General features: G+C 39.1%; 1 protein-coding gene across 2 annotated transcripts in view; it reads left to right on the top strand.

Annotated features, from left to right (window-relative positions):
* The window catches only part of HSD17B4 (hydroxysteroid 17-beta dehydrogenase 4), an 87,462-nt gene that overhangs the window by 51,842 nt on the left and 11,569 nt on the right, over positions 1-24,051 (top strand). For both annotated transcript variants that reach the window (XM_043586061.1, XM_043586052.1), the window contains exons 17-22: positions 1,235-1,300; positions 11,400-11,469; positions 12,799-12,905; positions 14,007-14,093; positions 18,367-18,453; positions 19,670-19,808. In XM_043586061.1, the coding sequence (XP_043441996.1) occupies positions 1,235-1,300; positions 11,400-11,469; positions 12,799-12,905; positions 14,007-14,093; positions 18,367-18,453; positions 19,670-19,808 (556 nt within the window). The remainder of the gene's footprint in view (positions 1-1,234; positions 1,301-11,399; positions 11,470-12,798; positions 12,906-14,006; positions 14,094-18,366; positions 18,454-19,669; positions 19,809-24,051) is intronic.

The following is a 24,051-nucleotide window of genomic DNA, read 5'->3' on the forward strand; positions in this document are numbered from 1 at the left end:
CACAGAGAACCCTGGTAAATAAACCCACTGTTATCCCTGGGTAACTGACTGTGTTCTTGCCCAAGGCTATACCTCTGAGGAGCCACACCAGAAGTTGCTCACTATTGGGGAAATAGACTTAGCTGAAATAATCTAGCCAAGGCACCACACAAATAAATAAATTAACAATAACCACAAGCCTGTCACAGGGAAAGGAGGTCAATATCCTGAGTTGTGTAATAGGTTATCTAAAATGTCTAGTCATCAACAAAAAATTACAAGACATGCAAGAAACAGGAGCACATGACCCATAGACAGGAAAATAAAACCAGAACAAAACAGGCAATAGAAACTGCCTTTGAGAGGACTTTGTAGACAAAGACTTCAAAGCAGCTCTTCTAAATGTGTTCACAGAATCAAAGGAAAGCACGCTTAAAGAAGTAAAGTATGATGACAGTGACTCATCAAGTAGAGAAAATCAACAAATAGAAATTATGTTGAACAACCAAATAGAAGTTTTGGAGCTGAGATTACAATAAGGGAAATGAAGAATTTTCTAGAGCACTCAATAGTAGATTTTAACTGGCAGAAGAAAGAATCAAAAAGCCTGAAGATCTTTCTCTCTGTCTTTCTCTCTCTCTCTCTCTCTCTATCTATCTGCAGAGACAAAAAAAGATGAAAAGAAAAAGAAGTCTTAGTGAAATGTGGGGTACCTTAAGTATAGCGAGATGCATGTAATGGAAAGACCAGAAGGAGAGGAGAGAGAGAGAGAAATAGAAAAAATAATTGAAGGAATGATGGTTTTGATGAAGAACATTAATCTACACATGCAAGAATCTGAACCAACTCCAAATAGGATATAGATGCAAAGAGACCCGCACTGTTAGTAAAAAGTATATTTAAAGATTAAATCAATGTAGGTGTGAATTGTTTGTCTAGTTCTTATAGTTATTATCATCTTTTGCACTGGGAAAAGGGTCTTTACTTCTTTCTCCTTGGTGGCCCAGGGAATGGATCTGGTTGTATAATTCCTTTCGTTAAACAGGGTCATTTCAGGGAAATCACAGCATAGATGAGGCTAGCAGTTATGAGATTTTGAATGTTATCTCCTGAACAGAAATTATTTTTAAAAACATTTTATCTAACTTGCAGATTTTGTTATACTGAAACATGGTTGTTCATCAAATACTAATCTGAGTAAAGAGAGTACCAATTACTTTGTTAGTATTTAACCTGTGATGTTTTTTGGTTTCAGGAAGCTGTAGCCGTGCCTAATAGACCTCCTGATGCTGTACTTACAGATGTCACCTCACTTAATCAGGTGAGATTGTGCTTTTTGAAAAGCGATAAAGCCACCTGACTGCTGGCTCTTGAATATATAACTCTGATATCCTATAGTTTTGTGAGTCCAAACGTAGGGCTTTATCCTTGAACATGTTAAAGATTAAGGGTATATTTCCATAGTTGTAATCTGGTGTTTCTACATTTTTGCTCATCAGATTTTTTTCTCTACCATAAATCAAAAGAAAATATAGAAAGACTTTTCACATGTCACCTCAGGAAGCATCCTGCTTTGCTGGGCAGTGCTTAAAGACACTGCCTAACTTAGTAGTGAAGAATTTCATTCAACCCCTAATGAGCAGGAGGAGAAGAATTAAAAGGCAAATTTTGGTCACCCTTTCCTCTTTCAGGAAAGAAAGTTGAGCTACTTTGCTTGGAAACAGATTATTATTATTATTTTTTTAATTCTTTTTTAATGTTTATTTTTGAGAGAGAGAGAGAGAGAGAGAGAGAGAGAGCAAGCATGAGTAGGGGAGGGGCACAGAGAAAGGGAGACCGAGAATCTGAAGCAGGCTCCAGGTTCTGAGCTGTCAGCACAGAGCCTGATGTGGGGCTCAAACTCACAGACTGTGGGATTGTGACCTGAGTCAAAGTCAGACGCTTAACTGACTGAGCCACCCAGGCACCCCGGAAACAGATTATTTTATGCCAGCTTTAGTAGATAGGCAAAATAAAGCATCTTAGGAGGGGTAGGTGATTTAATGTCTTTTTTTGGGCATAAATAATTTGTTTTCTGATGGAGGAGATAAAATGCCCTATCAGTTGACAAATTTTTTGAGCATGCAGACATTTATTTAAGAAACAGAAGGTAACCATAAAGATGAGAAAAGCCACTTTGTGTTTGAGAGTCCCCAAAGATTCTTCCCCACAGTGGCCAGAGGAGTAACCATACAGGTACAGAACGAAAACATAAAGCTCTGAAGATACACTGTGAGGGAGCTACTGTAATGACAGCAAATTATTTATAAAGTATATGTGGTTTTTGATACTAACTTTGATATGCTTGATATGAGAACTTATGCAGGATTTCTATTTGCTGGCAAATAGAAATATAATTTCACGAGCCAGAAAGAATTAAGATTGGTACATATTTAATTATATTTTTCTCCTGTGCTTGTATAACCAGGTGGTGGAAAGAAGAACACTTTTTTCCAGAGATTAGTTTTTGCCTCTAAATGTTTTTCCCATCCCTGTTTCTTATCAGTTTCCTATGTGTGCACTCATATTTGTGTTTAATTAAAGTTTCATAGTGAAATTAATTTTATTAAGGCACTAGAAAGAACAGAAAAGGACTTCGTGGTTTCATGGTTCACAAAACCCCACAGTGCTCCCTTATTATTCTGGAGTTACTGAAATGATGAAAGGTATCTGCTGTAGATAAGAAAAGCTGAATAGTTTGCAAGGCTTGAATTTCTACACACAGTAAGTAGAGAGACTTTTTTTTCTTTTCCTCTTTTTCAGAGTAGAACTTTTCGTTTATTTTCAGCAGAGTTCTCTTTTGCTGTGTGACAAAGGGCAGTTTTTAAGTTAGCAAATTTTTTTTTATTAAAAAAATTTTTTTTAACATTTATTTATTATAGAGAGACAGAGAGAGAGCATGAACATAGGAGGAGCAGAGAGAGGAGGAGACACAGAATCTGAAGGAGGCTCCAGGCTCTGAGCTGTTAGCGCAGAGCCCGATGCAGGGCTAGAACTCATGAACTGCAAGATCATGACCTGAGCCAAAGTTGGACTCCTAACCGACTGAGCCACCCGGGCGATCCTAGTTAACAAATATTTTTTGTATAAATAATGGGCACCTGTCATTTGACAGAGCATTTTAGTCTCATGTGGTCATTTGAAAATCTCACGAGGGGCGCCTGGGTGGCTCAGTCAGTTGAGTGTCTGACTTTGGCTCAGGTCATGATCTCATGGTTCATGAGTTCGAGCCCCACATCAGGCTCTGTGTTGACAGCTTGGAGCCTGGAGCCTGCTTTGGATTCTCTGTCTCGCTCTCTCTCTGCCCCTCCCCTGCTCATGCTCTGTCTCTCTCTGTCTCAAAAATAAATAAAACATTAAGAAAAATTAAAAAAAAAACACAAAAAGAAAATCTCACAAAAGCCACCGTTTGTTCAAAAACCATTTTTAATTAAACTTTGCATAAATTTCAGGGGCTTTATGGGCTGTTTTAAACTGAATCTGAGCTATATAGGAGACATATAGATCAAGTGGAAGAACTGATGTGTCATCAAGGAGCTGAAAGACACTCAAATACTCAAGATGTAAATGTCAAAATAACTAGGGCACCTCTTCCAAACTGTGAGTGATTAAACACAGGCTTTTTTTTTTTTTTTTTTTTTAAATTTTTTTTTTTTTTTTTCAACGTTTATTTATTTTTGGGACAGAGAGAGACAGAGCATGAACGGGGGAGGGGCAGAGAGAGAGGGAGACACAGAATCGGAAACAGGCTCCAGGCTCTGAGCCATCAGCCCAGAGCCTGACGCGGGGCTTGAACTCACGGACCGCGAGATCGTGACCTGGCTGAAGTCGGACGCTTAACCGACTGCGCCACCCAGGCGCCCCTAAACACAGGCTTTGAATTGCTGAGCAAGTGCTGTGGACATTCACAGTGGGGATACTCAACAGGGAATGATGTTCAGCAGGCTTTGGTAGGAAAGATGGAACTTAGCTGAACCAAAATGGCGTGTAGATACTCTCTCTTTACCAGAGATGTAGGGCTTGCAGTTTGGCTGGAAAGAGGATAAGATGTCATGATAGCTGACTGTAAGAGAAGAGAAGAGCATGATGGCGTAGAAAGAGTAAAAACTGGAGCAGCCACATGACAGAGAAGTGGGAGATGGTCATGGATGGGCAGATCTTGAAGGAGTGGAAATAAGAAAAAAATTACGCTGTTATAGTGTCAACTGTACGATAGGTTTTAAATTAAGTCAGTAACTTTTCAATCACTGAGGAAGCGGGCAACCGTAGTTTTAGTTGTACTGAGATCACTTCTGGGGTGGTCTGTTTATCATGTCGTTAGGGGAATTTCTTCATCTTCAAACTTATGAAGTTGTAAGTGTCCTTTGAGTGTTTTACAATTAATAAATAAAAAATTCATCCTTAGTAATCTAGAAAGGCCAAAGAATAAATAGATATTAGATGTCAGGCTTTACAGTTGGGGGAAGAATGAAAAAAGTATCTCTAGTTTCCCAGATAGTTATTTTATACCACTTATTCCAACAGGATTTTAGCTACTCTCATTTTTTTAAATTAATTAATTTATTTTGAGAGAGAGAGAGCAAGCGGGGAAGAGGCAGCGAGAGGGAGAGACAGAATCCTGGAGTGGGGCTCGAACTCACAAACAGTGAGATCATTCGCTGAGCCAAGATCGATAGTTGGGTGCTCAACCAGTTGAGCCACTCAGGTGCCCCACTACTGTCATTATTAAATAAAGTTAGTCTTTGGCATATTAGTTATATCATCCATTAAAATATTTTTTATTACGTTACGAGGTGTATTATAAGTACTACTTTTTTTTTTTTTAATGACTGTGGATTGACTGGGTGTTCCTTCTGCCTTAGCTTGTGTAGCTATTCTCAGATGGTGGCTGGGTAGGGCTGGGAGGCCAAAGATACCATCTTTGCTAAGTTTAGGGGCTTCTTGCTGACTTTTGGCTAGAGTGCCTCTAAACTTCTCCACAAGGCCTCTTTCTTCATGTGATGTCTCCTCTTCCAGGGCCTTTCTGTATGGTCCTCAAGGGGACTGACCTGTGTTTAGATTTCTGGAGCTCTTTTCTGTGTAGCTTCTTCTTCTTCAGTATGTACAGATTCTAGCTGCATAGACTCCTGGAACTCTGATCTCTATCTCTTTAACTCACTGAGACTGTTTTGCTGTGTTTGGATTTCCTTAATTGCCCCACAGTCTGAAAAGTGCTGTCAGAGAGCTGTGGCTCTTGTTTGTGTCTCTTCTATCAAGTCTTAATCCCATACTGCTTACTGTGTAACATCTAAGAGCAGTGCCTCCCTCTTTGCCTTAAAAATTTTTTTGCTAGTTGTTGGCAGAAGAGTGCTCTCTCATGGCCAGAAGTAGAAATCATAAACCTTTTCCTATGCCCTTGGTACAAACCTTTTATGGTTTTTACCATAAAATAGTAGTTTCTCATTTTCTCACTTGTTACCATACGGTTTTTCAGTATTTATCATTGTCTCTGTTTTTTACTTGTTTCCTGTATTACAGTTAGAGAGCCTATTTTATTTTCTTGTTTCTCTCTCCTTTATTCTCATCTTTTGATATGCATTAATTTTACTTTTTCGGAGCATTTAACATTTGTATATTCTTTGTGTATTCTCTTCCCCATCTTCATTTTAGTGTTAGATTTGTGACTGATTGTATCAGTCCTTTTGCCAAACCTTCCCCCAACACCTCCTGGTTGGATAAAGCCCCTCCTGTGGTAGGTGCCCCAAGAAGCGCTCATGTATATAGTGTTTCTTTGGTTCCTGTGTATTTAAAACTATTTTTCTATACCCTGCATACTTGAAGAACAACTTGGCTAGATATGAAATCTTGAGTTTCTTAAAAATGGTGCTCCATGGACCTTGCTTTGAATGTGGCTTTTGAACACTCTGATGACAGTCTTTTTATCTTTCTCCAGGTTTCTTGGTCTTTATTCTTTAGGCCCTTAGAGTTGTTCTTTATCTTTTTTCTTTACCTTTAAAGTCAAGTAGTTTTACTAGGCTGGGTCTCAGTGTTGCCCATTCCTGGCCATTGACCCTATGTCACTAGTGGGCCTTTTTAGTAGGTATATTTAGATAGTAAAATTTTTTTAAAATTAAAAAAAAAAATTTTTTTTAAATGTTTATTTTATTTTATTTTATTTTATTTTTTATTTTTGAGAGAGAGAGAGAGAGACAGAGACAGAGACAGAGTTCAAGCAGGGGAATGGCAGAGAAAGAGGGAGACACAGAATCTGAAGCAAGCTCCAGGCTCTGAGTTGTCAGCACAGCTGACTATCTCGTGAATCACGAGATTACAACCTGAGCCGAAGTCAGATGCTTAACAGACTGAGCCACCCAGGTGCCCCTAGGATTATAATTTTATTTTATTTTATTTTTTTTTATTTTTTTTATTTTTTTTTTTTAAAATTTTTTTTTTTTTCAACGTTTATTTATTTTTGGGACAGAGAGAGACAGAGCATGAACGGGGGAGGGGCAGAGAGAGAGGGAGACACAGAATCGGAAACAGGCTCCAGGCTCTGAGCCATCAGCCCAGAGCCCGACGCGGGGCTCGAACTCCCGGACCGCGAGATCGTGACCTGGCTGAAGTCGGACGCCCAACCGACTGCGCCACCCAGGCGCCCCGGATTATAATTTTAAATAGTAGTTCTCATTCATTTTTCTGTTTTTCTTCTTCAAATACTTAAGTTATATATGCATTGGATCTTTTTTCTGTCTTATTTTAGCCACTTTGTAGCTTTTTTTTTTTTCTTTCTTGGTTTTGTTTCCTTTTTTTTTTTCTCTCTTTCTTTTCTTTTTTTTTTTTAAGTTTATTTATTTGTTTTGAGAGAGAGAGAGCACAAGGAGCAGGGGAGAGGCAGAGAGAGAGGAAGAGAGAAAATCCCAGGCAGGCTTCATGTTGTCAGTGCAGAACCTGATGTGGGGCTCAATCTCGTGAACCATGAGATCATGATCTGAGCTGAGATAAAGAATTGGACACTTAACCAGCCGAGCCCCTCAGGTGCCCCTCTTGGTCTCATTTCTGTTCTCTTGTTTTTTTTTTCCCTCCCTTTCTTCTGTGCCCCTGATTAAATTTTTATTTGAATATGTTTTCCTCTAGGCATCTTATAGTTTAGTCTTCATTTCTGATAGGATTTCCCCCCCTCCTTTTCTTTTTAGAGTTTAATTATATCTTATTTCATTCCTTCATGTTTGTTGTCTGTTGACGTTGTTCTTAGTTTTTGAATTTTAAATTCATGGTGTTTCTTTCATATCCCCAAATGCTTGAATGTTGTGTTACAGTTTTGTTCTGTTTGGTAGTTGGTTGTTTGGGGAGATTTCATTTATGGTAATGTTTTGGTTCTTGTTTCCTCTTTTAGTCTTAGAGTAGCTTCATATATATAGATGGAGATTACTTAAATGTATGCAGTTTGAGAGGAAGATTGGTAGTTTGTGATGGTTTACACAATTCTCTCATTATGAAATTCAAGATTGCCCTCTTCTGTCAGTGTGGCAAAGTGCATTTTTTTTTAGAGATGGCTTTTTTGGAGTGGGACGTTGTCGGGAGCTGTTTTATTCAAAACATTTTTTTAGTTCTCTTTATCTTAAATTTCCTCTCTTCTTTTTTCCTACATTATTCAGTCTTCAAAAGGGACATTGTTTTTTTTTAACCCTCTCCTCCCTTAGAAATGTGGCCAGTCTGGACTGCGACTTGGAGGCTGATACATTCTTAATTCTTCTCTTTGTAGTCAGTGCTCTTATCTTCGAGGATTCTTCTCAGTACTTTTTTCTCTTAAGGTGGTCTTTCTAGAAGTGACTTTTCTTTTCTTCCTCTCTCTTCCATGCACTGTTTCCGTGCTCCCCTCTCTACCCCCACCACTCTACAGTAGCTTGGAGAGGGTGCGGGAGATCGGTGTTCATTTTTGTGTTTATAGCAATTTGAAGTGGGCAGTATTCTCTGTCTTTTGGTTACACTGTAGGCTTGGGATCTGTGTCATTTTATTCCTTTTGTTGATTGTAACCTTTTTTTGGAGCATGTGAGGATTTGGGAAGCATAAGTTCCTGATTTCTTTTATTTAGCATTTAGTTTAACTTAAAGATACAACTTTTAAAAATAAAATTAAGGACTAATTTACTCATATGTAGAAGATACTCCCACTGACATGTAATACACGGGCAAGGTAATTCATAGCTGATTTTCTAAGTTCTGTGTATACGTGTTTGCAAGCTTTAATGACTTTTCTATTGAGGCAGAGATGTAACAAAAGAAGCTTTTAACTCTCCTTCTGAAACTTAAAATATGAATGTCCCTCAAGATATTCAGAAAGTAAGCCTTGAACACAGTGTTCCTTATTATTTGGAGAATGGTTATTTTGCTTTATGATTGAATTTCGTCGAACCTCCAATTACTTGACTTTAGTCATGTCTCATGATGGCTCTTTTTTTGTCTTTGCTTTCTCTGCCATCTGTAGGAAGCAATGCTATCATTGAAAGAATATGAAAATTCTCAGGGCCCCTGGATGGCTCAGTCGGTTAAGTGTCTCACTTCAACTCAGGCCATGATCTCGTGATTCATGGGTTCAAGCCCCGCATCAGGCTCTGTGCTGACAGCTTGGAGCCTGCTTCAAATTCTGTGTCTTCCCCTCTCTCTGCCCCTGCCCCACTCACGCTCTCTCTCTCTCTCTTTCTCAAAAATAAATAAACATTAAAGAAAAAAAGAAAGAATATGAAAATTCTCATATTCCTTTAAGAAGATTTCTTTAGGAGAATTGGTTTTTGGTTTTTTTTTGTTTGTTTGTTTTGTTTTTCCATTTATAGGAATGATCTCTGTGGGATAAGAATACTGGTACTAATCTTAAAACTTGACTGTCCTACTTTTGTGCACTACAACTGCAGTAGGTGACTGACATTAGCCTCCTGGAACTGTCTCAAGTGACCTCAAGGAGAAATCAAAACCAGCAAGAACTGGAGAACCGGTTAAACAGAGACATGGAAGCAATATTTTTAAACAATCAGATATATAGAAACCTGATATATTTTTTTTAAGTTTATTTACTTATTTTGAGAGAGGGACAGAGCGAGCAGGGGAGGGCCAGAGAGAGAGGGAGACAAAGCGGGCTCCACACCCAGCAGGGCTCGAACTCAAAAACTCCAAGATCATGACCTGAGCCGAAATCAGGAGTCGGTCACTTAATTGATTGAGCCACCCAGGCGCCCTGAAACCTAATGTATTAAGATGACCTAAGGGTCTTTCTTGTGTCTCTGTGGAAATCAGAAAGCTTTAGTTTTGACATTCATAACACATACACCTTGTGATGTGCAAGCATTTGGAGAACTGCTTGCAAGCACACCTTCCCCCTTCCCCTGTGGCTGACGCGCTGCAGAGCAGAGCAGTTCTTCTGGGCAAATGGAAAGACTTTCCCAGGCTGGCATCCTCAGTAAGGCAACGAATAAAGCGTTTATTTACCTACCTACTTGGAGGTCGGCTTTCTTTCCGTTGATATACTGTTGCTAATACCTTTTAAAATAATAACAATAGCTTACATTTATTGAGGTATTAATATTTATCATGGGTTATGCTTTCTGAAAGGTTTATCAGGTGAGCAAATTGAAGCTCGGGGTGATAAGGAAACTCGGCCATTAAAGGCAGAGCTGGTATCAAAGCCCATGGTCTATCATGTGTTGGACAGTTTGCCTTTCAGACTCTGAAATGTATCTTTGTTTTCATTTGTATGCAACATAGTGATGTATATTTGCCTAGGATTTTCATTGTTTGTAAAGAGCTTTTCAAATATTGTCATTTAATCCTCCAACATACTATGTGGAATCTTGTCAGCCACCGCTGTAAGATAATTGTTGATCTGATTTAGTTATTCTTAGAAGGTAGTAGAAAGGGAATAATATTCGGCAATTGAGAAAATGAATAATTGATACAACTATTATATGGGGTGATGGAGAAGAGAAAGAGTTTATTAAAATTGTACAAAGCATATTAAAAAAGAAATGACATTTTCCTATGCATTATAGAAAATGTTGTTTTCTGTTAATAAAATCTATTTAAAAAGAATAATCAATAATTAAAAAACCCAGTAATTAAGAAAGTCAGATATGCTGAAATGATTAGTCTTTTTTTATTTTAATTTTTAAAAAAAAATTTATTTATTTTTGAGAGAGAGAGACACAGAGTGTGAGCAGGGGAGGGGCAGAGAGAGAGGGAGACACAGAATCTGAAGCAGGCTCCAGGCTTCGAGCTGTCAGCACAGAGCCTGACTTGGGGCTCAAACTCCCAAGCCGTGAGATCATGACCTGAGCTGAAGTCAGCCGCCCAACCCACTGAGCCACCCAGGTGCCCCTGACATGATTAGTCTTCATGCAGCATTTAGGTAGTCTTGGAAAGTCTAACATTGCAATCTGTGAGAACAGGGAGAAGTATTGAGGCAGCACAAGAGGATCAAAATTAAATACAGGTATATTAAATGCCTACTGTCTGCTATTTTGTGAATCTCTCCCCTTCTGAAAAGTACTTTCTAGTTTGAACTGTAAACAAGTTAAATGCTGGGAGCTCTGGTAACTTTTTTTCTATTGTTACCTGTATCTTTCTGCTCATCCTGCCTCATCTAAGTGAAGAAGTGATATGAAGGTCTGGGCCAAGCAGAAATTTAATCTTCATGGCAGCCTGTCAGTCTATTTTGTTGCAGGAGAGCTAGTGCTCAGGACTTAGGGTACCAGGAGGATGGAAGTTTGTGGTAGTCTACAGGCTTCAACTGAAAGCACCCCATTAACTGGCCTAAATTATGCTTGGTTAGCACAGGCTGTAAACATCTACCTTATCTTCACTGTGTGTATGTGTGTGTGTTTTTTTTAATGTTTATTTATATTTGAGACAGAGTGCGAGCAGGGGAGAGGCAGAGACAGGGGGACACAATCTGAAATGGGCTCCAGGCTCCAAGCTGTCAGCACAGAGCCTGATGCGGGGTGTGAACTTGTGAACCATCAGATCATGACCTGAGCCAAAGTCGGACACTTAACTGACTGAGCCACCCAGGCGCCCACCCTTTCATTGTGTTGTAATGAGAGTAGATAGATGGATTCCTTTCTGTGACTTGCTCCTCAGGCAGAGTTAACCATGGTTTTACCCAGGTGTAGTTCTTGGCCCCTTCCCATTACCCGACAGGTCCCCTCCTCCCCAGCTGATTCCAGTGGCAGGTGTTATAAAAAGCACTTGATTTACAGTTCATCTGTGTTAGAGATGGTTATTTTCTAAGTAGAGCTTCAATTTGGTATATTATATATTTCTTATATAAAAATTGAACATATTTCCTGTTTTTCTTTTAATGTATTTTCAGAAAGCACTGAGTGCTAGTTATTTTTATAATTCTTTCTCTGCAGGCTGCTTTGTACCGCCTCAGTGGCGACTGGAATCCCTTACACATTGATCCTAACTTCTCTAGTTTCGCTGGTGAGTTGCTTATAATGTGTACCAATGAAAACTAGTAGTTCCGTTATCCGAATAACTCTTAGGGACATTGCTACTTAAGACAGGTAGTTTGAGTAGTATTTAAAAAATTTTTTTTAATGTTTATTTTTTAGGGAGGTGGGGGTGGGGCAAAGAGAGAGGGAGACACAGAATCTGAAGCAGGCTCAAGACTCCGATCAATCTGTTAGCACAGAGCCTGATGCAGAGCTCGAACTCATGAACCACGCCATTGTGACCTGAGCCGAAGTTGGACCCTTTATCAACTGAGCCACCCAGGCATCCCTGTTGTATTTAAAAAATAGCCTTCTCCTAATACATTTATGCTAAGGGTAGAGAAAGTAGGAAGTAGTGTTCAGGAGGTGGTGTGCTTGGAATTCATAATTCAGATTGTGGAGGAAGGCAGCTCCTAGTGCAGGGTTAGGATTTTATCATGTAGGTGGGTGTCGGAGTTATCCTGCTGGGCAAGGACATTGGAGGAGAGAGGAAGGAACTGAAAGGCTAGGAAAGGATCATCTGCATACCTGGATATTGAAATCAGCAGGGGTGATTTCATCCTCAGGACCACAGCCAAACAAAACAATTCTTTGTGTTCCCACATCTCTCACATTCCTTTCTTGATTCTTCTCTGTTTGTTTCATAGTTTTCTCCCTGGAAGTATTATTTATAAAGTATTTTCCATGTTTCTTAAAATAGATGGTATTAATTCATCCTAGTGCTGTTTTTTTTTGTTTGTGTTTTGAAGTTTTAATATTTATTTATTTTTGAGAGAGAAAGAGACAGAGCACAAGCAGGGGAGGGACAGAGAGAGGGACACACAGAACCTGAAGCAGGCTCCAGGCTCCAATCTGTCAACACAGAGCCTGCCGCAGGGCTGGAACTCACGAACCATCAGATCATGACCTGAGCTCAAGTCGGAGGCTTAACCAACTGAGCCATGCAGATGCCCCATTATAGTGCCATTTGAAGATGTGTTTTTGAAATCCTGAATTAATTATCCTTGGTGCGCATATATATATGAATAAATTTTTTTTTAAGTTTTTATTATTTTGAGAGAGAGAGACAGTGTGAGTGGGGAAGGAGCAGAGAGAGAGGGAGAGAGAGAATCCCAAGCCAGCTGCTAGTGCAGTGTCTGATGTGGGGCTTGAACCCATGAAATTGTGAGATCATGTGAGCTAAAACAAAGAGTCAGTTGCTTAACTCACTGAACCACTCAGGGGCCCTTGGCTTTTAAGTAGGAAATACACCTATATCTAACTAACTAAAGTCTCTCTCTCTTCTCTCTTTTTTTTTTTTTTTTTTTTTTTTTTTTAGGTTTTGACAAGCCCATATTACATGGATTATGTACATTTGGATTTTCTGCCAGGCATGTATTACAGAAGTTTGCAGATAATGATGCGTCAAGATTCAAGGCAATTAAGGTATACGTGTATTATTGCATAATTTGAACATTAGTTCCCTTTTTTATTTTTAGAAAAGGAGTTTTAGTGACTTCATTTGAAATAGGTACTGTACTGAAGCAATACACATTTTTATTATTTCATTGACTTGGCAATCAGCCCGTGTTCTTATTGTAGCTATAAATACCTCTTACGCATGAACCATGAAAGATATCATATACAATTATAATGTCCACAGATTAATTTGATTGTTTCATTAATTAGGAGCATACATGCATATGTCAGTATATACGCATTAATAAAAACTTGAGGTTTACCTTAAACATTTTTTTTGTGACTATTTTGTAATTTGTCTTAATTTAATTAAAAAATGTTAAGTGGCTGCATTTGAACTCATTAACGTATACCTATGTCAACATGACGACTGCATATTGATTTTAGTTTTTGTACTTTTAAGTTGGTTTCACGTTTTCATCTATTATAAATTACAAAAAAACCCTGTCTCTACACAGCATCTTTGCAGAAGTTAAGTCTAAAGATAGACACTAACAAATAGTTTAAGACATTATCAAATTGGCTCCAAAAGCTTTTATCAGTTGTGTTCTGTGCAGCAGTGAAATTGCATTTTCTGATGTGTTGCCTTTAATAACACAGATTATTTTCATGCTTTTCATTTTGCTGTAGCTACTCTTATTAGCTAAACATACGCAGAGCAAATAACATGGCATAGAAAATTATGAAATCAGAAGTGGGATTATTTTGTTCTAGATGCCACCCCAAATCTTAGTCCCTGGATATACTTAGTAGTACTTTCATCTGCATTGATGAAGTTGTTCTGGGACTGCCTGTATAACTGTCCTTAATACAATGATGTCTCTGTTTCTCAAGATTAAACACTATTCATGGATTCTGTGCTTTGAAAGATAAAGAATGAGTTTATAAGAACTATATCGTTGTTGTAATTTTTTCTTACTACTGTTTTTGTCCTTTTAAGAATTTAAATATATTTAAACCTGTTTTCTTCTTTTTTTGTTCTCCAACCTTCCTTGGAATTTCTTTCCCCACGAGTAGAAAGGTTTCATTTTAAAACATTGTTAACCCCCAAACTCCTTTCTTTTAAAGGTTCGTTTTTCAAAACCAGTATATCCAGGACAGACTATAAAAACTGAGATGTGGAAAGAAGGAAATAGAATTCATTTCCAAACCAAGGTATGAGTAATGTAGTCAGAGGGGCTTTGTTATCTGGTTCACCACACCCTGTAATTGTATTCTGTCTTACAGTGTTATTTTGGTTAGTGCTATGGGTATGATAGAAAATCTAGAGACTTTCTTTTTAATTAATGGTAACTTCAAAAAAAAATTTATTTTGAGAGAGAGAGAGAGAATGGTCCCCTGTGCGTGCACGTTAGCAGGAGAGGGGCAGAAAGGGGGGGAAGGGGGTGGAGAGAGAATCCCAAGCAGGTTCCACGCTCAGTATGGAGCCTGACACAGGGCTTGATGTGGTGACTGTGAGATCATGACCCGAGCTGAAATCAAGAGTCGAATGCTTAACCAACTGAGTCACCCAGGTGTCCCTAATCAGTGGTAACTTTTAATTGAAAAGGTGTCTGTGTCCCTTGTTTTTTTTATTTTTTACTGAATTGGTGCCTGCCTTTGTATAAGAGGCACAGCTGTTCTGAAAACCCAGCCTTTTTGACTCAGCCAATCAACTTGTCAAAATGTAATCTTCAGAATATTAAAGGCATCACTCTTCCGCAGATGTAAAATGAAAATATGATGGGTGCCTGGGTGGCTCAGTCTATTAAGTGTCCGACTTCAGCTCAGGTCATGATCTCACGGTTAGTGGGTTTGAGCCCTGCGTTGGACTCTGTGCTGACAGCTTGAAGCCTGGAGCCTGCTTTGGATTCTGTGTCTCCCTCTCTCTCTCTGCCCCTTCCCTGCTCGCACTCTGTCTCTCTCTCTCTCTCAAAATAAATAAACATAATAAAAAAGTGTTTTTTTTTTTTTAAATTGCATCAATGAGGGGCACCTGGGTGGCTCAGTTGGTTAAGCATCCAACTTTGGCTCAGGTCATGATTTCACGCTTTATGAGTTTAAGCCCTGTGTCAAGTTCTGTGCTGATAGCTTGGAGCTTGGAGCCTGTTGTGGATTCTGTGTCTCCCTCTCTCTCTGCCCCTCTTCTACTCATGTTCTGTTTCTCTTGCAGAAATAAACATTAAAAAAGATTCTTTTTTTAAATGAAAATATGACAAATCTAATTGCTTAATGAGGGAGCCGGCAAGATGATAAAAGTGGTCCAAAAGAGAATTGGAGTAACAATGTATGGCCCAACAGGACCCACTCTAAATAATTTTGCTGAATTAGAGACAAAACTAGTTAATGTTGTACAGGACAGTAAAACCATACCCTTATGGGTATGTTTTCTACTGGATATCTCAATCATACAGAAATCCACAAATTGTGGATGGAACTAGAGGGTATTATGCTAAGCGAAATAAGCCAGTCAGAGAAAGACAAATACCATATGATTTCACTCATATGTAAAATTTAAAAAACACAACAGATGAACAAAGGGGAAGGGAAGGAAAAATAAGATAAAAACAGAGAGGGAGACAAACCATAAGAGACTCTTAAATACAGAGAACAAACTGAGGTGGGGAGGGGTGGGGGGATGGGCCAAATTAGTGCTGGGCATTAAGGCAGACACTTGTGATGAGCACTGGGTGTTCTATGTAAGAAAGGAATCACTAAGTTCTACTCCTGAAAGCATTATTACACTATATGTTAACTAACTTGGATTTAAATTTTAAAAATCCACAAGTTAACACCTTATGTCACAGAATTTGGGCCTAATGAATAGTAAACAAGACACAAAATAAGTATGTATCCCTAAAGAGTTAAGTAATGTTTGGGTGAGGCTGTTAGCAGTGTTCCGGTAAAATACTAAAAGGACATACGATCATTCCTTTATATGTGAGATTTTTAAAGCTAATTTTTGTTAATATGGTTGACCAAGCTGGTACTTTTTGGCCTGATCATTTTGTACCACACAGATGGTTTGTGTTGGGCAGTGTAGGCACCATCATGAATAATTATAGTAGCTATTAAACATCTCTGAGCAGGCTGTACCGTTATCTGTAACATACCTAAGAACTCTGTATTTGATGAAAGAAAATCTGGGTTCAGGTCTCTCTTTTTTATTATTATTATTATTTTTTTAACATTTATTCATTTTTGAGAGACAGAGAGCATGAGCAGGAGAGGGGCAGAGAGAGAGGGAGACAGAGGATCCGAAGCTGGCTCCATGCTGTTAGCACAGAGCATGACGTGGGGCTCGAACCAATGAAACCATGAGATCATGACCTGAGCTGAAGTTGGACACTCACCTGACTGAGCCACCCAGGCGCCCTGGGTTTGGGTCTCTTAAATACCAGCTCCTGGTCCCACGGAAGGTGGTGGAGCCGGGGTACAAACCCAGGTCTTCTGGCTCACAGCCTACCTCCCAGGGCCCTCGCTCTTCTTTCTATATCACAGTTTCTTTCATAAATAAATAACTTTGTGGAACTCTTCTTTATGTGGTTGCCCTACTCCTCATTAATTCCTGTAGCTTGCACTATCACTTGCCTACTTTATTTGTGCACATGCTTCATTTCCTGTGGCCTTTTGTCTTTGCAGTTTCCTTTCAAGCTCTTACCTTGCCCTTGGAGGCAGCAGCTCCTTACTGCTCACTCCTCTTTTTCTGCCCACACAAACTCACATATTGCCTTTCCCTCAAGTCCTCCTATGGTTAATGTTTGTGCCACATATTCTGGAGCCTTCCTGTTTTCTCATTATTTTGATTAAATTTTATTTTTTGAGTAAGATGATGAAATCTGAAAGTGTTAAGGTCCATGACTATATTACAGGTTTCTGTTTTCTCCAGTTCTAGTAATGAACAGCACAGAAATAATTTCCATGGATACAACTGAAAGGGCTGAGAAATAATTTGATGTCTGAATATAATACCTTCTTGCCATTTTGATAAAACCTAAGCATATCTTCTTATCTTTTCACTATATTTGCTCTTTCCCCCCAGTGATTAGAGATACTCTTTCCTATTAGTTATATATAGGATCCTTTCTCCCTCCCTTCCTTCCTTCCTCCTCCCCTTCCTCCATCCCTCCCTTCCTTCCTTCCTTCCTTCCCTTCCGTCCTCTCCCTCCCCCCTTCCTTCCTACTTCCCTCCTCCCTTCCTTCCCACCTCCCCTCCTCCCCTCCCTCCCTCCCTCCCTCCCTTCCTTTCTTTCTTCCTTCATGTTGTATTTTAAGAAACATTTTAAACTAATATTCCAAAATGACATGCTTGGCTTGGTCACAAGAAAGTAATTTACTAAAGTATATTTTGTTCATAAATTGTCTCTTTCCATGTTTTGCACTGTATATAATTAGAACAAAATGAACAAATTGTTTGAAAATCTTTTTTCTCAAGTACGATGGCAAGTAGTCAAAGGAGTGTGCTCTTTTCTTTTTTTAATGTTTTATTTATTTATTTATTTATTTATTTATTTATTTATTTATTTATTATTTTGGGAGAGAGACAGTGCACAAGCAGAGGGCTCAGACTCACAAACCGTGAGATCATGACCTGAGTCGACTAAGCCACCCAGGTGCCCCAACAATGATCTTCTTAAAGTGTTAAAAGTCAACATTAATGCCACCTTAATTTTTAGACATTATCCTGTATATTTGTAGCAATATCACAATTTTATGAAAGAGTAGCTATTGGAATAATTTTAGATGAAGTATTAGGAATTAGAATTTGAATTCCTCAAATGAATATTTTGATGAAAGTATATTTAAGCATTTTGTTTATGCTATGTGTACTTCCTATTTGAAAGAATTTGGATTATTACTTTAAAAAGACCAATGCAGTCGGGGCGCCTGGTTGGTTCAGTAGGCTGAGTGTCTGACTTAGGCTCAGGTCACAATCTCATGGTTTGTGAGTTTGAGCCCCACCACCCACCCCTCCCCTCACCCCCCCCCCTCGGTCTCTGTGCTCCCAGCTCTGAGCCTGGAGCCTGCTTCAGATTCTGTGTCTCCCTCACTCTCTGCCCCTCCCCCGCTCGTGCTCTGTCTCTCTCTCAAAAATAAATAAACATAAAATTTTTTTTTTTTTTAAATCTCCAAATACGAATGCCAGGGGTCCACCCCAGACTATTTAAATTAGAAGTTTGGAGATGGGACCTTGGTCATAGGTATTTTTTAAAAGGGCATCAGTTGACTCCAGTTAAGGTTAATAACAGTTGTAGTAAAACAGTAAGACTTCATGTTTATTCATCTTGATATTTAATTTATAAACTTTATTTAATTTGGATTATTATTTTCTTCTTCTTATGAGGAAAAACTGTAATTTTAATTGACTTTATACTGTTTTATGGCAATGCTGTGTTTTCTTTGGAATCATCAGAGTGAACTGGTGTTTTTCCCTCTTCTCTTTGTTAAGATTCATGAAACCGGAGACATCGTCATTTCAAATGCATATGTGGATCTTGTGCCAGCATCTGGTATTTCAGCGAAGACATCCTCTGCGGTAGGTCGTAGAAACTGGTATCCCAGTCATTTCCTGAGTTATGCATTTTAGTTAACATCACTTCTAGAGTGTTCAGGCTGCTTTAGAAAATTAAGAGCTCTGAAAGATTCTTATTCCTGAAGGATAATAATTCAAAACTGTGAAAGTAAAAGGAATACTTTGACAACTTAGAAATTTTTAAAACTTTTTAAAGGGAGACGCTGGGTTGGCTTTCAAGAGAAAATACTTAATATTTTAGTTTTAGGGTAACTGAATCAGTTGTTTCTTTTTTAAAAAAACTTTTTTTTTTAATGTTTATTTATTTTTGAGACAGAGAGACAGAGCATGAACAAGGGAGGGTCAGAGAGAGAGGGAGACACAGAATCTGAAGCAGGCTCCAGGCTCTGAGCTGTCAGCACAGAACCCAACGCGGGGCTCGAACTCACGGACTGTGAGATCATGACCTGAGCCGAAGTCGGCCGCTTAACCGACTGAGCCACCCAGGCGCCCCTGAATCAGTTTTTTCGTTGGCAATTTTAAGCTAACAATATTTTGGGGAAAAGCAGATGAAAAAGTTAAATATCCTGTGCCTTTTCTTGATTTAAAGATCTGTGTAAAGTTTTGTGTGCAAGTATGAAAACAATAGCATGTATTATTTATTAAAATATTTGTGTTACTCGATTAACGTGCTGAGGCTTTTAATGCAAATGTTTCTATTCTCGGTCTTCAAAGTATTAACTTTGTAATCTGAGGTTCTCAGACACAAGATCTTTAATTGTCTCTTATGAGCTGTGTCATCCCATAAATGACTGAAGATTAAAATCCCTTAAGAAGAATCTAAGATCAAAAACTTTAGAAGTGTTAAAGCTCCAAGGAAAATCAGGCTTCATATAACTTAATCCCATTTTATAAAGCAAGGCATGAGACTGCAGAGGTTAGACTGATTTGTCCAGTGTCTTCCTACTGAAGTTAGTTAGGACGTAGGTTGTCGAGTGTGCTTTTCAAATATTACTTCTGAATTCTGATAAAAGTAAAATCCTCATTAAGAGGACTGAGGTCTTGGGTGACATGAATGAATGTAAGGAAAGAGTAAAAGAAGGCTGGTGTGCAAAAAACTAATTTGCCTTATTTTTATGCAGATTAAAAAAAATCACTTTATTGCACATACGTTTTGTAATCATTTCTCCCCTTGTATCATTTTACAAACTTTTAAAATTAAATTTTCTCCTTTTGCCAGCGTGAGGAGCTTCAGAGTACCCTGGTGTTTGAGGAAATAGGTCGCCGCCTTGGGGATATCGGGCGTGAGGTGGTGAAGAAAGTGGATGCTGTGTTTGAGTGGCACATCACTAAAGGTGGAGACACTGCAGCCAAGTGGAGTAAGTCCTATCCCTGACCTTATCCTGTTCTAAGGTAACTCTTAGTACATAGAGGAAAAATGTCCTTATTATAATTAGAGCCTGTGTCTTTGAAGGTAGGTGAACCCTACCTTTTCATGGGACATAACACGTTTTAGGGCACTGAACCCATGTGTGTTTTTCAGAGGTGTAAAGAATCCGTGAAAATGAAAATATCTGTTTTTAAAGATTTCATTGTATATAACTGAAATTAGTACTTTTAAACAGTCTTGTTAGCTATGTGCTTCTTTTGTCTTTAAATTCCCCTTCAACAGAAAGCAAATTTTTAGGTCAAATGAAATATTTTTAAGTCTTTATATTTTGACACGTTTAAAACTGTTTTCCTCATCCCAAAACATTACTAATTTGGATTTCACCTTAATTCTCAGATTGCTGTTTAAGACTGACTTTGTGAGTGCCTTGAAAATCAGTTTGTTTTATTCTTCCCTACAACTAAACATTGCTATAAATGCTCACTTAGAGCAGAAAATTAAAATATATCTCTAAAGCAACTGAAACTTTTTGAAATAGTCTCCTGTTATGTATTCCTAGAAGAACATTTAGAAGTTTTGTTAAACTGATTTTGGATCAATATTAACAACCTTCTTTGTAATGTAGCAACTGTTGTTCCTTTTAAGCAGTGTATGCTTATGACATATAGTTTGATCTATAAAGGCATAAAGAAGAATATAAGGATGTATATAGTGCCACCACCCTTAGTTAATATTTTGATGTTTGTTCTTCTGGGACTCACTGGGCTTCTAGGAAGTTAATTCAGAAGGGTGCTGGGGGGATAAAGGAAGGCAAACATGTGATAGTTATTTAGTCCCCCAAATTTCAAAGTGTCTAATTTTTGTCTAAATAACTTCGTAGATCAACACTGTGTGTGCAGGTGTTATCACACCCTTCCCGTTGTCTATCTTTCCATGATGGAATTCAGCTTTTTCCCTAGGGAGGAACGTCTGTTAGAAGTTGAATTACAGCACAGGATCTTTGAAGATACTGGTAGAGGAGAGGAATGAGATCTGTAAATAGTGAGAGAAGGTGCTGGAACCATGGGTCCCAAAGTTGGCACCCTCGAACCCTGCAGGGATGTGTAACGTAGACAAGAGCTTCACTCTTGGCAAACTAGTGTTAGTAACTCAGATTTGCCCCTTGACTTGTTGGTACTTTCCTCGTAGACAGTGTTAGCAAATGTGCTTCCCTTTACAAATGACCTTTAATTAACTCAGGAGAAGGGTTTTTTCCTGACAGTCCCACTGGAAAAATGGGAATATTGGAATCCTGTTAATAACTACTTACTATTGATGCCTGGTAGCTTTTTGCTTGCTTTCTCATCTTGAGCAGTCCTTAGTAAAGCTTTCCCTGAAAGGACTCACTGTTCCCTTTGGTTGGCCACCTATTATTGCACCTGATTCTCAGCTGTGTTGTAACTGTTTCCACTTCTGGTTGTTGCTTTCCCAGTCTCTGTGTCACAGACTGTGTCACCGTGGCTGGCGGCAGTAGAAGCTGTCTAGGCCTCTGGGCTTATGGTATCTTAGAAAATGATTCCGTGTTGGCATCTGTTGTCTTCATCTTGGCGCTTAATGCCACGAAATGGATGGTTGAATGCCTTGATTTAGGGAGTTCTTATTTTTTTTTTTTTTTGCACAAGCGGTTTTAAAGATTTTTTCTTAAACATCTTAGTATTTTAAATTGCTCTTAGCTGTCCCAGCCTCGTTCGCGTCTTGGTGGACAGGAGAGAAGACCACAGCTCCTCACTGCACCTTGGCTGAGCACGGGTGTCACCGGAGTGACCATCACAAGTGACTGACCTTGTGCGAGTCTCAGAACCTGGGGGTTTGGGCTTATTGGCCCAGAAGGTGCATTCCAACTGCAGATCTTGGACTGTGCCCATCTTCTCCCCGCCCTCCCCCCACCCCCCCAATTCCTGCTATCCCGATGCCACTCCCAACATCACCCAGTCATGTGTGGTTGGAGGTGGGGAGAGTAAGAGTCTTTTAAAACCAAATTTGTCTGAATCTCGGGAGAATTAGCTGCGTTCTCGTGTTGGCCCTTGGGTCAGGGTTGGTTTCGGCTGCAGAGGAGCCATATCTGCGTCTTTGAGGTGAGGCCCCGTGAAGCCTGTTGTGCGTCGTCACCCAGGAGCAGGAGGGCCGGTGTGGCCTCTGCCTCGCTGGGCAGAGATGGCCTCAGAGAGGCTGGAGAGCCCGTCTGTTCCTTTCTCGTGGGCCGAGAGCACGGAACAGAGAGATGTGGGATGAGGGCGCTGGATCTGCATAAAGAGCCGGAAGCAGGGCCTTGATGAGGAACTTTGGGGAGGAGGCTCACTAGGACCTTCTCATTTCTGTTTCTGGAGACAATGGTTTGATTACAGAGCATTGTTTTATATTACTAAAAATGTTACAATCTGTACATAGTGCTTTATGTAGATAGAAATTGAGAAGCCTGTTTTTCTTATTTCACTGTTAATAATGAATAATGTTATATATCATATCATTACCATATAATAGTGTATAAAATAGTATTTATAACATGTAACCATATAATGATATCAAGGACATAATGATCTTGTTATTTGTGTCTTTTTGTGGCTCTAAAATGTAGTTGAAAGCCTTGCCATGTTCTCATGTTCTGTTCCTTTTACCCTTTTGAATAGGGTATTTTACCCTTTTGAATAAAGGTTCTCCTTTGGCTTTTTATTTTTATAAGGATTCTTGGATTCTGTTGCAGGGGTGTAGATGGACATTAGTGGGAGAAAGAAATCTCTAAATTTCCTTTGAACAGTCTTTTATTTGTCACAGTTATCTTACTGGGTTATGATCGTTCATAATTAGGTGTCTCCTCCCATCTGACCTTGGGGGTAAGCCTGAGAAAGGGTACAGATTAATTTTTGATTTCTTGCTTCTAGTACAACCTATAACACAGTAGCCTCTTTCCATGTATGTTGACTAAATGCTAAAAGCCATGTAGAGTATATAGTCTTAGATGAATCACACACCTGCTTTTTTTTTTTTTTTAAAGTTCTGAAATTGGTACCTTCTGTCTTTTAAAATGATAACGTGTTGTGTGGATATTTTCTAGTTAGTATGAGTGAAATAATCAGGAACAGGGTGATCCCACTGAAACCTTTTATAAGTAAGCAATATAGCTTATAACATCTATGACTGTTAATTTCTTTTTAAAAAAATCTTTTTTTATATATCTTTATTTATTTTGAGAGAGAGAGAGTGTGAGTGGGGGGGAAGGGCAGAGAGAGAGAGAGAGACAGACAGACAGACAGACAGACAGACATAGAATCTGAAGCAGGCTCCAGGCTCTGAGCTGTCAGCACAGAGCCCCATGAGGGGCTTGAACTCATGGACTATGTGAGATCATGACCTGAGCTGTAGTTGGAAGCTCAACCGACTGAGCCACCCAGGCGCCCCCATGGCTGTTAATTTCTAAAGCCAGCCAAAAGTTGTTCTGCTAAACCCTTTGGATCCCATTCTGTTGTTCTAAGCAACAGGAAAAATTCAGAGGAAATGAAAGATGACAGGAAGGCATAGAGGATGATAAAGAATCAGAGGCTTTACCTGAAAATTAAAACACAGCTTCTTCTGTCCGTCATTCCAGAGACCACAAAGTCTAAAACTGGAAAGGTCTTTTTCCTTCCAACTCATTGATGCCAGAACCTGACTGGAACTCATATGATGCAAATAATTGTCCGCATCTTACCCGGTGTGAATGAGTTGAGTACAGAAATCGTGTATCTGTGTATAGAGTGTTACAGTGTTGCAGCTTTTCCATAATAGATGATACGTGTTTTATGCACTGTATTTCCTTCCTGAAATCTGGAAGATTCTGAATTCTGAAACACGTTTTGCTTGGAGGAGTACAAATAAGGAATCGGGGCCTATTCATATCCATCAATAATTCTGAACAGAATTGATAAGAGACATGGAGAAGGTGTCATCAACTCTCACAGAACAGGGGGATTGGCTCGTTCAAGTAATAATTGAGTGTTCACAATGTGCCAGGTGCCTGCTAGGTTGCAGATCACAAATTTGAGAAGACTGGCTGTTCACTCTTAGAGGCGGGACACAGGAAAATTTGAATACAGAGATTGGAGAGACAAGGATTGTTGCATTGCAGATGAAAGGGAAGGAAGACCTAATTGAAGGTCATGGAAGGAATGGAGGGAGGAGGGCATATGTGGATTATTGCTAAGAAGAATTGACTGGCT

The sequence above is a fragment of the Prionailurus bengalensis genome, chromosome A1 (assembly GCF_016509475.1).
Source record: "Prionailurus bengalensis isolate Pbe53 chromosome A1, Fcat_Pben_1.1_paternal_pri, whole genome shotgun sequence".
In the NCBI taxonomy this organism is placed as follows: Eukaryota; Metazoa; Chordata; class Mammalia; order Carnivora; family Felidae; genus Prionailurus; species Prionailurus bengalensis.